At 40.1% G+C, this 20,413-nt stretch overlaps 2 protein-coding genes across 3 annotated transcripts; both read left to right on the top strand.

Annotated features, from left to right (window-relative positions):
- The first annotated feature begins 1,052 nt into the window (after positions 1-1,052).
- Positions 1,053-5,856, top strand: LOC121626223 (macrophage mannose receptor 1-like). 2 transcript variants are annotated; one of them, XM_041964573.1, is made up of 6 exons: positions 1,053-1,114; positions 1,862-1,900; positions 2,610-2,993; positions 3,919-4,233; positions 4,350-4,441; positions 5,677-5,856. In XM_041964573.1, exons 1-6 carry the CDS (start codon positions 1,075-1,077, stop codon positions 5,800-5,802), a joined length of 996 nt encoding a protein of 331 aa, XP_041820507.1. In that variant the 5' UTR covers positions 1,053-1,074; the 3' UTR covers positions 5,803-5,856. The 2 variants fall into 2 exon arrangements, with proteins under 2 accessions (XP_041820507.1, XP_041820506.1); XM_041964572.1 differs by having other exon boundaries at positions 3,880-4,233.
- A 5,395-nt stretch (positions 5,857-11,251) lies between these two features.
- On the top strand, positions 11,252-20,413 carry LOC121626281 (E3 ubiquitin-protein ligase TRIM39-like). Its single transcript, XM_041964698.1, has 10 exons — positions 11,252-11,317; positions 13,591-13,825; positions 13,923-14,295; positions 14,465-14,560; positions 15,798-16,031; positions 16,155-16,302; positions 16,488-16,514; positions 16,744-16,808; positions 18,370-18,492; positions 19,741-20,413. Exons 2-10 carry the CDS (start codon positions 13,599-13,601, stop codon positions 20,125-20,127), a joined length of 1,680 nt encoding a protein of 559 aa, XP_041820632.1. The 5' UTR covers positions 11,252-11,317; positions 13,591-13,598; the 3' UTR covers positions 20,128-20,413.

The raw sequence follows: 20,413 nt of genomic DNA, 5'->3' as shown, positions 1-20,413 counted from the left end.
CTAATGCTTAAACTCTGTGAGTCAGCTGAGCAGTTCGTCTCCAGCTGACGTTTTCTTGTGACACGTTTTAAATCCTGTAAAAGGGTCTGAAATATTTACTCCATGGCTGATATAATGCTAAAAGACTGAAGCTACATGTCTCAGGCACAACATCAGCATCTTCACCAGGTGTTGATCCATGTAGTGTATACAAGGATCAAGCTTTGTTTGTGTAGTTCAGTGTAGAACTAGTTCACCCCATAGCATCGTATTAAAAATAAAATGTAAAAATAATCAAATGTAAGCTAATTAAAATGTACTGATCTTGTTCATTGAGCTCTGATTGGTTCTCTCATTTGAATGTGCAACAATCCTAACCTGACAACCAATTAAAAGCATTAACAAGAAGAGGTCTAGATAATCCATCTAACCAAACAAAGTCAGTCTCAACAAAGAAGGCAAGTAAAGTGCCATGTGTACTGTAGATTTTGTTTCAAAGGTAGACTCACTTATCCAAACGAGGAACCAGACAGAACCTCATGTTAGCATGCTGTTTGCATCAGGTGAGGCCGCGTGGTTTTGCATCTCCTTTGCATCTTTGAACACAGCACAAGACCACAGCAACATTTTCTCAGCCATCCATGACCTTATCCAACACTGTATGAGCAGCACAGTTACCTTTACTTCTACCGCCTTGTGCTATAGTACAACATTTTCCTCAACTGTGGCTCATTTAAACTTGTAGAAACCAGTAGAAACACTGTGCAACATTTTTATAGAAGTAATATTTCACTTCCGGGAAGATCTGAAATTGTCAATCTCAAAATGAGATGTTGTTCTCTTGATAAATACCTCAAATCTTACTGTTATTCTGATTTTAATTCTCAATGTGATTCGAAGGACTGTGAGATGCAGGGATGGGACAGAGGCTTTAATCAATGCAAGGGCTATAAGAGGAGGTGCAACAGATCACATTACAGCTGCCAGGAGCTGAGATGGTCATTGCTTTGCATATCTTGGGATTGAAAAAGGGACATAAGAAGGCATGGTTGCAACATTTGCCCAGGTCGTACTTTGCAATTCGGCGAGATTTAGATGGACAAGATGTCACCAGCCTGCAGTCCAGTATGTCCAGGTAAGAAATAAGACAAGACTTTTTATCTTGAGATCTTATCTGTCTTTCTGTGTTTTATGTATCACTTCGCCTCTTGTGTGTTTAGTCCATGTGTTTTCCCTTGTTTTCAGCACTCAGGTCGTCTCCATTTGTTGCTTGCCTGTATTCTCGCCTCATCTCTTCGTATAAATATGGTTTATTCTTGCCTTAGCTTGCGTCCTCAGTTTATTTCTACATTATTATTATACTGAAACTTTTGCAGCTTACCTCACACTTATGCACTGCTTTTAAAATGTTTTTGGATTTGTACCTATATTTTATTATTTTATGCTGCACTTTGATTTATCATTATTTTTATTTTCATCCTTCTTATCATTATTATTTTATTAAGTAGGTTTTATTCTGCATCTTATTTTATATCTTTTTTTAATCTGTTTTTATGTCCATTCTGTCTTTTCTATGTAAAACACTGACTTGGTGCATGTGATTTCTTTCTTGTCAAGCACTTTTAGCAGCAATTCCTGTACAAAAGGTGCTATACAAATAAAGTTTATTATCAATATTATAGTAATATTATTATTAAAGCTTACATTTATCAAAACAAACTGGCTTTGGCTGCCTTATAACTAACTGAGGAGCAAAATATTCACATTATTGTTATTATTAGTTGAAAAACTGCATTGACTTTATGGCTAATTGTATTGGTCATCCTGCATATGTTAAACAGTTCATTTACAGTTTGATTTGAAGAATGTTTCTCATCCTCAGGTATTAGCAGGCCCATGTTGTTTGTTCTGCTTTTATCAGGTCAGTCCGCATGTGTATTCATGTTTGTGTTGTGTTTCATTTGAGAGAAAATGTAAAAATGGTGGTAGTGAAAAATCTTTAGGCTTCATCCACAAAAATAAAAAAACGTCAATCCAGCTGTGAAGATATTTTATAGACACATAGGTGTCCATGTTCAAATAATTCAGAATGTCAAAAGAAAGAAAAAAAGAACCAATAGACGAGGAAACTCAATCAACCGATAAGAGTCTTTCATTTCATTTCATTCAGCAGCTGTTTTTTTCGGGTGCTACCTGAAAACGCAGCCCTATTTGGCACTTTCTCACACAGAAAGTGAGAATTTCTGAAAATTTGACCACTGGACCTTTTGTACAGTGTTTATTTGACCCAAACAAGCATTACAGCAGCTGCACAGATGTGAGTTCGGTTCAGCCTCTGACTGAACTCAGTCCTCACCACAAACCAGTTCTGTCTTTCATCTTATTCTCCTTTTGGACCCATCTTTCCCCGTGGATTCATGTCTTTCCATTGACTTTATATGCGGCTGTGTTCGTCAAAAGTTTCCATGTGTTCTCTGAACACATTTGTGTGTACTGGACAACTCCGTAAAGTGTGTTTCCAACCAACAGTCAATGTTGGTCAGTCTGGACAGACATGGATGTAAATGCAACTTGACTAATTGGTGTCACCCTGCCGTTGATTACCATGAGAAATTTTCCTTTGTCTTCAGGCCTCTGTTCATGCCTTCATCGCTACCATTTAATTGAGGAACTGAAGACGTGGTGGGAAGCCCAGCAGTACTGCAGAGAAAAGTATAAGGACCTGGCCACCATCGACAACATGGAGGACATGGCACAGCTGATAGCGGCTGCTGGTAGTTATGAGGGAGAAGTGTGGATAGGCCTTCATGACAGACCCCTGAGCTGGACCTGGTCTCTGCAAGACTCTTCCTTCTATGGAGATACCGGGAGGATCTTCAGAATGTGGAGCGATGGTAGCCCACATACAATGGAAAACATACAATGGTTGTGTGTTGCTTTCCAGGAAGGTGTCTGGAAGGATCACAATTGCCATGAAAAATACCCCTTTGTCTGCTATAACAAAACGGTAGAAGGTGAGTGGCACATTGTGGGTCTTGGTGTGTTGAGTAAAAGTACCAATACTACAGTGTAGAAATACTACTGTTAGAAGTAAAAGTCAAGTTCAATTTCAAGTGTTTTCTCAATTGTCCGGTGTGTAGGATTTAGTGGCATCTAGTGGTGAGATTGCAGATTGCAACCAACTGAACACCCCTCATCTCACCCTCCCCTACTGTGGCCGTGAAAAACACAACAGGCCCACTTGCTTTGTTTGTCCATTCTGGGCTGCTGTAGAAACATGGCGGTGCAACATGGCAGACCCCGTGAAACAGGACCCACTTCCTCTGTAGATATATAGAGCTCATTCTTAAGTAACAAAAACACAACTCTTTATAAATAAGTAAATCCCCCTAAATCCTGCACACTGGACCTTTAAGCAAAAGTACTACAAGGTATTAGCATCAAAATATTCTGAAAGTACGAAAAATAAAGCACTCACGATGCAGAATGGCCCATTTCAGAAGAATGTGTATCATGGTACTGGATTATAAGGATGCATTCATGTGTTTGTCACTTTAAAGTTGCAGCTGGTAAAGGTGGAGCTAAATTTTATTGCTTTATATACTTAAACTTGTGAATCCCCACCCAGGACAAATAAAGTTTATCTTAACTTATAATATTACTTCATTATTTATTTTATGACTATATTTTGTAGTATTAATCTGACAAGTAACTAAAGTGAAATGTCTACTTTGATAATTAGGTGTAAATAGTAGTTTATCAAGCAGAAACGCTTCTAAAATGTGAAGATTTGCTGCTTTTCTCAGTTTTATATCACTGCAAAAAGGAATATTTGGGGTTTTACAATCTATTGTTTTTTATATGCAAATAATTCCAACTAAACATTCAAAATTCTTTCAGGCTTGGCGTCCATGTCCATTGAGAGATATGTTTTTATAGATGCCGAACAGACTTTTTTTGAAGCTCGGTCCTACTGCAGGAATCACCACTCAGATCTGGCCAGCGTGAGGAACCATACTGAGAACAGCAGGATCCAGGAGGCGGTACCGAAGAGACAGCAGGCTTGGCTCGGCCTGCACCGCGGATCCTGGATCTGGTGGTCAGATAACGCTCCCTACCTATTTGGAAACTGGGCAGAGGGACACCCGTTAAACATAAATAACAGCTGTGCTGCCAGTGTGATTAATGCCACTCACCCTGGAAAGTGGGTGGAAAAGCCCTGTCATGAAAAACTTAATTTCATGTGCTACAACGGTGAGTCCATCTCGCCTCTACGCATCGCATTGATCATGTGGCAGCATATTTCTAACCACAGATATATTCTAATCTATTTCTATTCCATTTTATCTTTAATTCTATTTCACTACCAGATAAGACGCAGTTGTTTACGATCAAGCTGACTGCACTGAAATCCACAATCGACCTGAGTGACCAAGCTGTGACAGACGCCATCTTGAATCTGGTAATTGCCGTGAGTGTAATTTTGCATCTCAAACCCGAAGGTCAGATGGGACATGCCGAGCACCAAAAAAAAAAAGATTTTTTGCAAGCATGTTTAAATTGTAATGAATGATTTAATTGGAGCACATAAAAATCTATTCCGCCCTCATTAAATGGATTTTGCATGTTTGCTATACTCACACATTTGCTCTCTGTCATCTTCCCGGATCTGTAAATATAAAATGATATGATACTAGAAATAATCTGGAAGGACAGGCCGTAAAACTGAGGTTGAGATAAGGAAGTGCGTGTCTGGGCACTTAGCACTTAGCACTAGGCTTACATTCGCATTTAGCTTGCGAATAGTAACAGACACATAGACCTTGATGATCTGTGACCTACTTTAACGAAAAAATGCTGAAAAATGAGGAAAATGCACCGAGTATAAACAGCCTGTGAAATGATCTAATTATTAGTTTTTTGATTTAATCACATTGGTTCCTCACGGCCAAACAGCAAGCGTTTCCTGGACCGGCACAGGTCCAAGGACCAGGTGTTGGGAGATCATTAACCCATTTCCAGCTCTGGGCAGAGGAACAGTTAAGCTTCACATAAAGAGTAATAAAATACTGCAGCCAGTCGGGAAAATTAATGAGTAACATCTAACAAGTTGGAGCAGTGAAGCTCAGTCAGTCAGTGTTACATTCAATGGAAACCGATCCGTCAAACACAAAAACCAGTAACCCTTTCGAAGGCACAAATCAAACATAACAGCTTAAAAGCATAGAAGCTTGTTCTTGAGTGCTGACAAATTAGTCGATCTTGTTATCTCAAGAAAGCAAAAGTCCGATTTCTTGAGCTCCAGAGATAATTTCAGTCGCCTCATTAAAGAAGACGATCTTGTTTTATAGCAGCCATCAGCTCCCATCTCTGCGCCAGCCAGCAGCTGCTCAGATAAAGAATGGCATAACAGCATGAAGACATTATTAAGGCTGTGTATTCACATGAAACAGGATCAGTCTGATGCATTGATCAATACTGGCTACTCCTTGATCTTTCTTGGTAACAGGTTGATTATGTCGTTATCTATAAAGAAAAAATTAGCGCATGATTTTGAGGCATTCTCGGCTTCTACGCTTCAATCAGTGTGTACTGACATTTACCAATCTTACAACGCTTTTAGCTGTGCTTTCATCCGTTTTTCTGATAAAAATCATAATCATCATTATTATTGGTACAAATGTCCTTGTTTTCCAGGTGGAGGAGAAGATGAAAGAGAAGGGAATTACGAGAGACTTCAAAATTTCCTGGATAAAGAAGCAGAACAAAGACATCTTTCACAAAGTGAAGGCGACAGTGGATTTAGTGAAGACGGACCTTTAATCTCCCACCTTGTTTACTGATGCAGTCCTACAGACTAATTATTATCTGATTTGTTACCGGATGTCAAACTATCATAGTGTATTTATAAGATATCTTGCTATAAATTTAGTTTTAAAGATTTGTATTATAGTTTTGAATGTGAATCAATATAAGAGCTATATTAGAGCATCCAAATAATAATAATGAAATAATAATAATAGTTAAAAGTGAGTCCAGATTTTATGCAGCACGTTTGAACATCCCCACATTTTACTGCCAAAGCGTGCTCATCTTTCATTTAACCTCTCTGTGCAAGAATTGATTCGTGAAGCCTTTCAGCTCTGTTGCATGTGCCAGATTTGTGCATCAGAAGCTCAACAGCTGCCATCAAAGACACAGGTTCACCACATCAGTCTTTAAGGCTCGCACATAATCCGATTGGTAAATCTTGCTGTCAATCAACAGATCAATAGCTTTGGTCCCTCTGAAGAAAATGAACCGGCACACTTGGTTGTAACCTCTTGTTGGGGGTTGTTGTCGGGGTCCAAGCATCACTTTTGGTGGTTGGCTTTTGGTAAATAAATCTTAAGACACAAGCAGTCCTGGTTATTCTGAAAAGCAACATGTGCAAGACTGTGGGAGGCTGATCAATGTATCGTTAAATTTATCTAGTAGAGCGAAAAAACTCTTGTTCTGGGACTGAAAGGGTTAAGTTTTCGTATATTATGTGAAATATTTGGTACTTATTTGTCTTGTGTACATGTGGCATGTCATTGGAAGTAAACTGCAGGTGTGTGTTTTGCTGTTATTTAATATTGTAGCTCTGTTAGATGTGTATGAATTCTACTAACTGCCCTCTGTGGTCATTAAAGTGAATTTCTACCTTCTTCTGTATATTTCACTGGCTGCACATCATAGTCGTCATAAATTAAAGTGTGGCTGACTTGTATCTGTCTCTTGTATCAAACCTCAAAACGGGTAATCATTCCTTAATTTATTATTATTGTTTTATTTGCAATTAGGCATTTAGTTTACGAGTTTCTATAACGTGCAATTAAAAATGTCAGAAATAAACAACTTCAGCACATTTTTCCTCCGTAATTTCTTTTCACCTATTTCTAAACTTACAGGATATGATATGAAGATATAATGATATTCTGTATTTTTGTGAATGACCGTGAATGAACCAAATGTGTATCAATCCACCGCTAAAAGTAGTCCCCAGCAAATACACTTTTTACCCCTGTCTGAGTAACGTTTGCTAAAATCTGCAGTGCCCAGCTTTCTCAAGAGATGACTGAGAGTCTTTAAAAGATGAAACTACATATTTGCTACCAGATTTTAAAGACTGATGGATTGAGCAGGAGCCAGAGCGAATAGTGAAGTCTGATAGAAATGAATGGCACTGCTGGTTTAAATGAAGCATGGATTGAAAGCTTTTTTTTTTCCATGATCCCAATGAGCATTGAGGATGCAAAACAGATTTAAAGCCATGCTATCATGTTTAACGCAAACTGACAAGTGTCTTGTTTTAGCACGAGTGTGCGAACCATAAAATAAAATACCTTAAAATCAGATTATACTAACAAATGTTCTGTCACAGGACTCTGGCTGTGATGTGAGACAACTAGTCAGTCAGAGAATTACAAAGCTGGTCTTATAAAAGAAGTATAAAAAGGAGTATGTTCAGAATTACCTTCCAAAAAACATAATCTAATTAAACACATTTTCATAGAAAGCATTTCCTGTAATGTCCTGACTTCTCCACTTGGGGACAATAAAGTACAAGGCAAGCAAGCGTATCTCTTTCTCAAACGACAGTCTTTAGTCTTCTGGTAAATTCAGGATAATTACTGAGAAGGGACGCCGAAATGTGATGTAATAAAATATGATTACTAGTTAATTTTTTTAAAAATCTCAGTGCAGATATCAGACAGCATACATTTAATAACAAGGGCATGCAGACAGTGTAGCTTGTATGTAGTGATAAAGGTTCAAACACTAGGAACTAAAAATAAACTTCAGCCAAGAGACACATCACAACACTGCTTCCTGTTAACTTGCATCCAACACTCAAATTTAGCTTAATATCATAATTGATCGTAATTAATGTCATACATTCGTAGCAGAATTTTCTTTTCTATGACATTTGCAGCTGCTCAGTAATCTCTCCTTTTGCATGTGAACACAGTATTCAGATCCCAGAGTTAAAGTACACTGTACACTGTGAAATTACTCTGTTGCAAGTAAAAGTCCTGCACGGAAAATGTTATTTAAGTAAAATTCTGATCAAAGTATAATCAGGAAAATGTACTTAAAGTACTCAATAGAGAAAACTGTCCCTCTGGGACTGTTCTACTATCACATATTGTATCCGTAGATTTCTATTACTGTTGGTTTTACAGTTGTAGTTGGTTGAGGTGGAGCTCAGTTTCATCAGTTTCGTGCCGGACTGCAACTATTGCTAATTTTCATTCTGGATCCATTTGCTGATTATTTTCTCCATTAATCGATTATTTTCTACATTGGTTTGCGAGAACAAACTTAAAATGATTAAAATAATTCAAACCGAAAATCCGGACAGCAAATATCGTGTCGTAAACAAGCTAACCATTAGCATTCTGGGGCTAGCGTGTTCCTAGTAATCATTATAGGTTAATTTATTAGTAAATAAATTACTGTAGCTTTATTTATATGCTAACTCAGTGCTAAATATCCGCCTCCCTCCTTGTAGTCTCGGTCGTGTTATGTCATACTGCTGAAATGCAAATGTACTTAGGAGGTGTAACATAAAAACATTAATTACATTTAATCTTAATCCCACATAGCATTGTTTTTGGCGTAGACGTGATGCTCGTCTGCAAGGTACGACTGTTAAAACTGTACGTTGTGAACGAGGATCTCATCTTTGTTAGCATTTAGCAGTCGGGCGGGACTATCTCCAGCAGAAGAATGTGATTCTTCGCTCGACAAAATGTTTACGAGATGATCTGCGATTCTTGCATTACTCCTTTTACAGCTGCAGGAAGTAGGAAAGCAGCACTTGCATCAAACGTTATCGGCTCACAGGACGCCAACAGGGCAGGATCATTTACTTGGATTTCAGTTTTTTTTTCTTTCTCACCTGAGTGCCTGCAGGACTTTTTTAATGATTAACTTCCTCCTCTGCACAGGCTGGAGATAGCGCCAGGCTCAGCGCAGGATGTGGTACTGTAAAGACCTCATTACAGGACTCTGACGCTGGGGTGCGTTTTGACTGATGTGCCCGCACCTAATGCAGTTACACAGTCGTAAATTTCTCTCATGTCCCACAACGAACTTGTTAAAAGTGTTTAAATCGCCCCTGCATGCGCTGGGTGATGTGTAGACGATGCATATTCCCCCCACATTATTTGACCCCCCCTGGCTCAGAGTGCCTTCGTGGAGCGCTCCTGTGTTCAATCAGGAAAAGGAAGTCGATTTACGAGCAGCGTGACTCACAACCTGCAGTAAGTGTCTCAGACTCATTATGCGAGCGAGCAAAAAGTGAGTCCTTCCCTGAAAAATCGCGGTCAGGGTTACGCGAGGTTGTTCCGTCGTGCACGAATGGCATGTTGGCGTATGTCCGTACGTGTCAGTGGTTCTCTTCTCAAGTGTCTGGGAAACACAGCTGGTATTTTGGCCAAGGTCGTGCCAGCTCTTTGAAGTCACTCAACATCACTGTTGTTGATCCACCTCAGTGCTATGCTTGAAATTCTTCTTCTTCTTCACTTATTTGTGTACATGTGCATGTATTTCTCCTTGAGTCCTAGACTGTGTCCTAGCTTCAAGGAGGGCTTCCTGAGGCCGGCGCTCACCTCTTAGGCAGGATGTTGGGTGAAAATGACACTGTAGATCGCGAACTCTTCAAACTTGTTTCCCACCAACGGTACCTTTGTTCTGCCAAAGCTAGAAAACAGGTTTTTCTACTGAAGGTGGTTTCCTTTCCTTTAAGTCATTTTAAATGTCTGTAGCAAACCAAACCTTAACCGTTGAGGCACCAGATCAGAAAATGCTCATAAAGATAATTTCGCAGTGATGAATGAGACATTTAGTCATTTTCAATGGAAGAATTGTTGCCAATATGTGAGCAAAGGGTCTAAAGCAGGCCTTCTCAAAGTCCACACATCTGGACCGAACAGCAAGTCAGTCCAGACCCAGCCCATATCACCAACTGGCCACCCAGTCACATCCATCCCACTGCATTCACAATGTCACTCACTAGTAGAAAAGGTTCAGTCCGTCCTGAGAGTGATATCTTACAACCCTGACAGTGAACAAAAAGTCTTCCGACATTAACAGCTGGACACAGCGTTGTGTGTGCTGTGTGTGTGTGTTCACACATTAACGCTACAGCAGAGAATTTGCTTTCAGCTCCGTAGTCACAGATACAGGATCCTTTTCTCTAATACACAATAACTTGTGTAAATGGTGTTAGAAAAATCTGTCTAAGTTAGAAGTAAATATGGACTAACTGTCTGAGCCTCGTCTGGCCAATCAAAACAGATGTGACTTTGATTGATTGATTGATTGATTGATTGATCGGTGGTTTAGACCTTGATGGCGTTTCACTCAAATTTGTGACGGCTTTGCTGACTCGGCATCCTGCACAATGAAAAGATGCAAAGCAACAGCCTAACTGTTATATTCCACTACTGCTTTTCACCAAAATCATGTTCACATATCACCTCTGCAATAAACAACATTTTTATTAGCAGCTTTAATCAAATTATATAGTTGTTTTCAGAAACTGTTATCAATTACAGCAAAAGTGGCATCTTTTCATTGTGATGATGGTGACACATCAGGCGATCAGATCTGATTGGATGTCCACTTTGATCCAGGTAGGCCCCAAACTCATACAACGGGGGTCATACCCAGGCTGGCGGGGTGCCAACGTCACCTTGCTTCTATGTTAGACACGACAGTCATCCATGTTCAAGAGATGGAGTTGTAAACAGATAAGAAACAGCCACTGTGCACCCCACTCTCATCCCTACCTGTTTATTAATTCAGCATCACACTGTCATGACGATTCAGTGTCTGCCAAGACAAATGCATGAGCCCCCAAACATTATATTGGTGTGTTTATGATGAAGTGACACATGCATGCTTGAGTTCAGCTAAATTTTAAATCTAGATCACATTTTTCGTGACATTTACGACAGACAAAAGCTTGAATAAATATTTGAGGCCACCAGAGGCGAATAAATGATTGTTGAATGAGGTAAAAGGGGACAAACTTATCACACGTTAGCTAGTTATCGTGTTACATGTTGCATCTCCATGTTTAATTAAACTGTAGGCAGGAGCTGCAGCGACAGTGAATGCCACTTGAAACGTAACGTTAAATCCTCGCGACGGCTGAGCAGGAGAACCAGAATTACCTGCTGAGCTCTTTTTGACAGATGTCAGTGTGGGAGGAGCTTACGACTAATTTATTTTGGGAAGAGTTTGTTTTGACCACAATCATACAACTGCTGGCAACACATCTGTTTCGGAGTGTCGATCCACAAGGGTAAGACATTTTTTATACTAAGCAGACAGCTTGAAGAGTGAGAACAAACTGTACACTATGAGATATCAGCAGATAAACTGACTTTTGCCATGAATGGAAACAATTCCAGCAATGTTTCACAAGAGGAAAATGCTCAGAGGTGAGACAGTCGAAGTGGGCATGATGGAAACAGCCCTTTTTTTTGTTACGCTGCTACTCTGGTAGTAAAGGAGGAAGTCAGGTGACATAGTGGCAAGAAAGTCCACATGTGTGATTTTCATGTAAGAAATGTACTCATCTAACATCACGTATGTAATTCAACTTAACTAACGTACTTATTTTAACCCAAACCTATCCAAGCAGTTTTTGTGTAAACCTAAACAAGCTGCAACTGTTTCACAAAGTTAGGGCCTGGTACGCAAGGCCCGTTCCCGGCACACCTGTCGCTGGTACCCTCCGATGTTCCTACGTGTATGTCCTTTGGGGAACGGTCGTATATGTTGGGATTCGGGCTTTGGGATTCGTTAGCAATCGATCTATTCAACCGTTTAGTTCTGAGGGGAAGTTGACAGCAAAATGCACCAAAAAATGCAGAGCATAAAATTTTGCTTTATCTATGTGAGGAGCCTGGAGTGGACATAGAGAGAAAATTGGTCTAGTTGGTGTTGATAGCATACCTGTGTGTTCAATGTATACTTTAGGATATACACTTATTTCATGTGCACGAATGAACCAAAACATGGAAATGGATTGCATCATGCGTGCACGCAATAGCATTTCAAGCGCTAGATGTATTAAAACATTACTGTTTTTATTTGAGGTACTTACATGTATTTTTATGCTCCTGCTTACAGTTTGTGTATCAGTAACAAAACAGTAGAGAGCAGACATGGGAAAAGTCACATGCAGCATTCCCATGTCACATTCAAACCTATAATATTACAATTACCTGGCACTGACCCATGCCAACGGCACCATTAGAGCACTCCTGTTCCTCATAAATGTTTTCTAAACTGCTTATCTGTTCTCACCTGTGCAGCAGCATTCCTTCACTATACATCTGATCTGAAGTTTTTGTCTCGACAAATCATCCGAGCCTGAGAGTCAGCAGGCTTTAATTCCAGTCAAAGCACCGTGATGGGCGAGAAAGCCTTTCTGGATAAAAAGGAAGTTGGTTGCTGTTCTTGCAGATGTGCAGAATTTACCGAAAAACATGAAGTTAGATTCTGCTGTATTAAAAATACAGGAGATCCTAAAGACCTCTGTAATATTTAAATGCTATTGAAGGGTACAGTCAAATATATAACATAATTTTTGTCACTACATTTATTTTATTGCTTATTAGTAACTCTTAGTAAATAAGTAACTGTATGAAAACTTGAAGGCAAAATGACAAATATGAAAACTTCTGAAAATTGACGAGGGCCAGACGCAGTTCGAATCAGTTAAACTTTTCTTTGTTGCAGATTTAAACTTTTTAATACGCCTGAAAATAAATGAAACTGTCATGTAAAAGATTTATTAAAGAAACCTATAGGTTCAAAGGGAGAAATAAAGTGAGTTCCCACACTCAGTGCTCAGATGGTAGAACAAAAATGACAAATTACGGGGACACATGTTATATTAGACGGAGTAATCTTAGTCTATTTTAGTTTTAATGTCCAGTTGAGTCTTGTGCAGGATTTCTAGTTTCGAGGACTTTTTGTAAATGTTTAATGTCTTGTTTTATACATGAAAACTATGTTAGTGCATATAGTGACACATATATGATAACAGCAGACATATAAGGTAAAAAGATGGGGAAATGTTAAAGCAATCGCGGGGTTTGGGGGTATTAAAAGTATTTGTTTGATACTTGCATATAATGACATATTGTTGTTGTTGCCCACTGCACTTATCCAGTTATTGTTCTGTACTATCATCACCGCATGGCCGCTTCCTTTCACCTCACATCATACTGAACAGTTTATTTGATTTCAAGGTGAAAATTCAATTTGGGATTAAGCCTGGCTATGGACCAATTTGTTTAATTTTAAATCATCTTGTTGGCTTGTACTTTTGTAAATTCTGGGCAAATCCAGTTCTTTTTTTCTTACCATCTTATTATAATGGATACTACTACCTTTGACAATTAAGCTAATGTAGGTTATGCAGGTATTTATGTATGAAATACTTGTACAGTAAAAATCTAAGAAAAAACTTTTTTTATTCAAAGGCATTTTACATAATATGTACAAGAAATCCACACAGTTTTGGGTGGATGGGTGTATAAATAAACTGATATGATTCTTCAGTCAGAAAAATGGCCTCTGCATTGTCCGAGGAACAGTTTCGGTGCAGCATCTGTCTGGATATCTTCAACAACCCTGTCTCCATCCCATGTGGGCACAATTTCTGCCTGGGATGCATCAAACGCTTCTGGGATACGAGACATAAGTCGGAGTGCCCACTATGCAAGGAGGTCTTTAAAACACGCCCTGAACTCAGGATCAACGTAGGCTTAAAAGACATCACGGAGCAATTTAAAAGGTCTGTGGATATATTCTTAAACCATGTCTTTAATATCAAATAACAGATCTTTTTTCATGTCTGACTTCAGTTATCCACATTTGTATTCAATCAAAAGGTCTCTGAAGGACACACCAAAATATAAGCCAGCTCCCACAAAGAAAAGAACCCCAAGACAACTTTCTGTGTCTGATGACGTTCCCTGCGACATCTGCAAGGGAGGCGAGATAATGGCGGTCAAGTCGTGCCTCGTCTGCCGCGAGTCCTACTGTGAAATTCACCTGACACCTCATCTGAGGGACCAGCTGATGACGAAGCACATGCTGACAGATCCGGGCACCTTCACCACCAGTCACCTCTGTAAAAGGCACGGCAAGCTCCTGGAGAAGTTCTGCAAGACAGACAGGGCGCCTGTTTGTATGAGATGCACAGAGAGGGACCACAAACACCACGAGATTATCCCCATGGAGCAGGAGAGCAGGAGGATCAGGGTGAGGTTTAATTTTATGTTTATCAGTCCATGCCCCTGAAGGTTTACGCTGCTGAGTCTGCCAATACACTGTATATTTTCTCCCTGTACAAATTATCATTATTTATTCGGTTATTCTAAGAGTTATATTACAGTGGTCTTGAAGATGTACTTGTTGTTCACATTTGCAGTCTCAGATCAAGAAGATTGGAACAGAGTTTCAACAGGTGATCCAGGCCAGAATCAGACAGTTTGATGAGATTAAGACGTCAATGCAGCTGACCAAAGTAAGTGTTTTATTTTCATGTTTTTCAGTTACAAGCAACAGACACTTGTGTGTTGCCCCCCTTTAACTGTAAATGCTCTGGCTCACAGTTATCATAAATATAATCTAGAGATATAATCCATAATGTAGGAGGAAAAGCAACAGTGTTCCCAGATAAAGTACACAATAGGTTACAACAATGCTATGCTTTTAGCCACACTAGCAATATAGCTGCAGGGTTGGCAACATTGTTAGCTTAACAAGCTAAGATGACGAACATGGAAAATATCAGCATGTTATCTTAACATGCTAAGACGACGAACGTGGAAAACATCAGCATTGTTAGCTTAACATGCTAAGACGGCGAAAGTGGAAAACATCAGCATTGTTAGCTTAACATGCTAAGACAATGAACATGGAAAATATCAGCATGTTAGCTTAGCATGCTAAAACGATGAACATGGAAAATATCAGCATGTTATCTTAACATGCTAAGAAGACGAACATGGAAAATATCAGCATGCTAGCTTAACATGCTAAGACGACGAAAGTGGAAAACATCAGCATGTTAGCATTGTTGTTTTTAGCGTGTTAGCATGCTGGCGTTTAGCTTAAAGTGTCACTGTGCTAAGTGCAGCTTCATGGCAGCAGACTTGTTTATAAAACCACCAAGGAGCTACACTGGTGAATCTATTTGCATCGCCCAACAGTGCCAATGAAAATCAAAGGTCATCATTTCTCATCAAAGAGGAAAAATTCTTATTACCCAAACAAGGAATTAATTTTGATTTAATTGCAAAATAATGATAAAAACAAATAAAAAATATTTTATTAAGGCCTGTGTGAGAATTCAGAGCAGTCTTCTCTTGTGGTGTCCTTGTTTGACACACAGGCCTAAATAATGGATTTTTATTCTAGTGTCTGAAGCAGTGCTGCTTCCTCCTGTGAGAAGAACAAACTCTCTTTTCAGTCCTTTGTGTCCTCAAATCTGATTTTTTTTTTTTTTTTATTAAAGATGAAAGCCACTACTGCGCCTGGATAACTGAATTCATGAATTTTGGCTCGATTTGTGAAAGTGCAATGAGTGGATGTCGTGAATATGAATGTCCTTGCAGTTTTAAAGACTGAGCAGGGACACTGTGATTATGCTCCAGGCCAACAGCTGACTGGAAAGTTTCCACAGTTCATTGTCATGTTGCGTTGTCTTATATTTGCATAATTTTACACAATAATTAACAGCGATTTCTGGATATCTGCAGATAAATAAAGAACGAGAGATCCAGACAAGTGTTAAGGTCACCAGCATGGTGATAAGCGCCATTGAGGGGAACCAGAGTTTGCTCCTCAGTGAGATTGAGCAGCGGCAGCAAGCAGCTGAGAGGGGAGCGGCCGAGCTTCTCAGCAAGCTCCAGCAGGAAATTGGTGACCTGCAGAGGGGACACGGCGAGCTGCAGCAGCTGGAGGACTCCGAGGACCCTCTTCATCTCATACAGGTTAGGAAGCCCTGAACACTCAAGTTATTTTTAAAAATTATGCTGAATTCATTTAATAAATACAAGCACTTAATAAATGTGCTCACAAGCAGTGTGTGTTGCTGTCGTCCTGTTTCACTATAGTGTTTCCCCTGTCTGAGTTTTCCACTGCCCTCCAGGGACTGGTCCAAGGTCACAGTCCACTCAGACAACTATGTAGGAACAGTGAGGAGAGCTTTCTCCAAGCTGGTGGACCTCTGCCATGAACTAGAAAACAAACTGTCTGCAGAAGGTCTGTAACTTCTGCAGCGTCTTATTACCTGTCGGATAAATAAGCATATCGTGTTTATATGTCGCAAAATACCAATATATATCCTCATAACAGCTCCGTACAGTTCTACTGCACAAGGGCCATTTGCTAAATGTTGTTTCATGAAATAAAATTAACAACTGACAACATTTTCTTTTCCTTTGTAGAAGTGATTAAAGCGACTCAGTATGCAGGTATGTGCATGAACTTAATAGTGTCACCAAGTTTGCCTAAAAATAAGACCAAAAGTGGCCATCTGTATTTTTCCTGGAAGAACTAAATAATCCAAAAATTACTATAACATCACTTATACAACCACTACTGGAACACATATATCACATATATTTTAAGAGATATGAAGGCAGAGGGACTGCATTGGTGTAAATATTATACTTCTCATCCATTTATTCTGTTCCTCGTTAGCGGACGTAACTCTGGATCCGATGACTGCTGCAGGCTGGCTGATTCTGTCCCCAGATGGAAAAGAGGTACACTGTGATCGTAAATTATATGATTACTGAATGAAATATGTGACAAAACTGTAAGCTGCTCTTTTTACAGCTGGTTCAGGTTATACCTCCCTGATGACACTTCACTGTTGCTGCTTATGGTTTAAAATCAAATCCTCAAATGGTTGACAAAGGTGTCCCTCAAGGATCAACATTAGGCTCACTGCTATTTACTCTGTACAAAAATATTTGTTTTCCAATTCAGCACTGTGATATTCATTTTTATGCTGATGACACCATCAAGTACCGTCTGTAGAAATTTCATAGCAATAGATAGTTCATGTGCAGCCAATTAGCAACAGCAAATATGCTTTGAGGGTAACGTAATGACGTAATTAACGTACCTCGCAAATCACATACAGTTGATAGTGAACGTTTGTTTACTGACAATATATTTCATTTGCCTTCTCCTTTGAAAATAAAAAAAACATTGTACTGTCCATCATAATTCAGTTCAATACACAGGACAGCTGCCGCAGTCAACACTGTGAGTAAGTGTATGAAAAGATCGGATGATTATCGTTGGCATCTTGAAGGCATCATTATACAGGTTGACTTTAAGAGTTCCTCATACCAACTCTGAACTGGGGATGGCCGATGATTTTCCGTGCTATGCACCTTACTACATGAATAATCTGCAACACAGCCTGAAGTCCTCTGAGAGGGTTTTATTAGATTATATTTCTGTTTTAATTGGTGGGGCTGTGCGTGTGATGTTTTTTTTTTTTTTTTTTTTGAATAATTGTCTTGCTGTCAACTCTGTGCGTAATTTGTTCTCTGGACTCTTTTGAAAAAGGGATGTTGAGCTCAATGAGATTTCCTGAGTAAATAGATCTTAACTAACTAACTTATGCAACACTGTTGTGGAAAAGGTCTGTTGTCTGGTTTGGTACCGGTAACACAACTGAACAAACCAACCCAACAAAGTGATCATGAAGACTACAGAAATCCATTACTTGAGTCAAAGTATAGATACTCCTGGTCAAATATTACTTCAATGCAAGTTAAAGTACTTGAGTACTTCCTTTTAAAAATACATAATATCTTTGAGGTCAACGGATTGTTCATCAAACAAATATTTACATGTCTCGACATGCTTTCTCAGGTTGGACACTGAATTCCTCCTGGCAATGCTGAAGTTTGAGTTAAACAAAGCAAGCATTTAAAACTGATTTGACTGTTCAGACGTGGACTTCAGATATGGCCACGGCTGCTCTGGTGGTAAGAAATCCTCGGCGTTATCCGCCGTTGCCATCGTCGCCACGACCAGATTCAAGTTGGACTGTTCAAAAAAAATGCAGGAAGCATTCTGAGCTGAACGATTAGTTTTTCCCCTGTGACGAATCACATTTTAGAAAATAGTTAATCTGCTGATACCAGAGCTGTGCTTCAAAATAAGGAGTAACAGGAAGTACAGCACTCAAAAAAATATACTTTGTTACTGTCCGCCCCTGATTATGTAAGAATGATGATTACTGATAATGTCCCTGATTCCATCTCAGTAGTTGCTGATGATGATGATGATGATGATGATCCACAGGTGAGCCTTGGCTGCCAGCAGAGGAAGCTCGCTGTCCCCGACGACCCTCGCAGGTTCGACTCCTGCGTCTCCGTTCTGGGGAAACAAAGCTTCACCTCTGGAAAACACTACTGGGTGGTTCAGGTAGGGAATCAGGCGCCTCACTCCAGTTAGACTTTACACTACTGACTCTACGTCAGCCGACCCCTCCTTACAAACTCGTGCTCGAAATCTGAAGCACAGCTACCTTTAGCCTTTAAATCAAAGTCAAGATAAAATGTGTCTCAAGATTCCCACAGTCTCGAATTTTTATGTATTTCAAATAATGACGCAACCATAAAAAAAGATTCTTGGATTATTGTAAGATGGGCATGGCTTTTATAATGTGACAGAATAGCAGAAACAGAACAGAAGCTTAGGAGAAAATGTTGGACTTGGGTCCACAGAACAGATCCATGAACTCAGAGCTTGGCCTTAGCGTTAGCCCCACATTGACAAACTGAACAATCTGGTGACGACTGGAAGGTCGAGCTGGGGTTTATACTGCAGGAGGAGTTGATGGGTTGCAGGGATAGCAGGAGGAGGAAACTGAGCGCCACGCCTACAAAAAACAGACACAGAGGGAACAAACAAGAACCACAAGGGAGGGGTAAACAGCAGGAACGCAAGGATGGTCCATGACGGACCATGACCCCAGGAGAAACTCAAATGGAATGTTTAATCTGAGACTACAGTGAACTAAAAGAACTAAACAAAACCAAGTTAATGCTAACAAGAGGCAGATGTGTGCACAGAAGGATGAGGGAAGTCTTAATGCCCCCTTATCCAAAGTGGATTCACAACTGCAGAACGCCCACAAGAAACTATACAGTGTCTTTAATGAGGCATAAAATGGACGTGGTCTTAAATTATCTTGGGGGGAGCTGGACTTTCAGTCAACATGTTTTTAGCAATGCTCATATTCCCTCTACTCTTTTATTATTAATGATATTGTTATGTCTTATGGCAACCAATTATCAGTCAGTGAGTTACAGTGAAAATGTTTTGTTCTGCTTGATGAACTTCCTGTACGTCAAAATCAAGGTTGCCAGCAGCTCTCAGCTGCAGGACTCGTCACGCCCCCTTGTGGCTGTAGAATGTGGAGCTGCAGTATGTTCTGCTGTGGTGTCCAACAAACACTAGAGATTACAGCGTAACACGACTCCATCAGTGACTGGAATCCTGTGAATGTGGATCCGACCTTGACCAAAATGACAATTAGGTCAACTCGCAATACAATTCCTGCTGTGTCCCAGACCGAAGAAAACAGCTGTTATCGGACTCTTGAACAGCAGCTCTTGATGCATCATTAGTCTGCTTGTCTAATTCTCTGTTCTGTATGATGTGCTCCAGGTTGGAGATAAAACAGACTGGGATCTTGGCGTGGCCAGGGAGTCCATCAACAGGAAGGGGGCAATCACGGTGCGCCCTGACAACGGCTACTGGGCGATCTGCCGGCGGAAAGGTGGCAATCTCAGCGCCTGTGCCGGCCCCTCCGTCGCCCTCCACCTGCAGGAAATCCCTCAGAAAGTCGGCGTCTTCGTGGACTACGAGGAAGGGTTGGTGTCCTTCTACAACGTAGACGCAAAGACTCACGTTTACACTTACAGCGGGTGCGCATTCACTGAGGCTCTCTATCCGTACTTCAACCCCTGTCTTCATGACAACGGGAAGAACACCGCCCCATTGGTTATCTGTCCTGTTGAGGTGTGTTACACTGAAGAGACTGTAGCATTTTGAATGGGAGACTCAGGGCACACTTGTCCATGCACATTTCCTTAGCTCTTGTGATGCACATTACATTCCTGTACAGTCTACCGAATCTCACGCATTTAACCTCTGTTGAGTAATTCAAACCTAGAGACTTTTGGGTACACGGTTTCACCTGGTTGTCATGGAGTAAAAGAACAGTGGCGTGCACAGACTTTTTGAAGGGCAGGGGCGGAAAGGAAAAAAACATATATAGCACACATATAGCGTGTCCTCGCCACTGAAGAGGGCACTTTGGCACCCGCTTTGGCTCCCA

Source organism: Chelmon rostratus, chromosome 23, assembly GCF_017976325.1.
Source record: "Chelmon rostratus isolate fCheRos1 chromosome 23, fCheRos1.pri, whole genome shotgun sequence".
Classification (NCBI taxonomy): Eukaryota; Metazoa; Chordata; class Actinopteri; order Chaetodontiformes; family Chaetodontidae; genus Chelmon; species Chelmon rostratus.
Note: the sequence above shows the minus strand (reverse complement) of the source record. Positions and strands in the feature narration are given on the sequence as shown.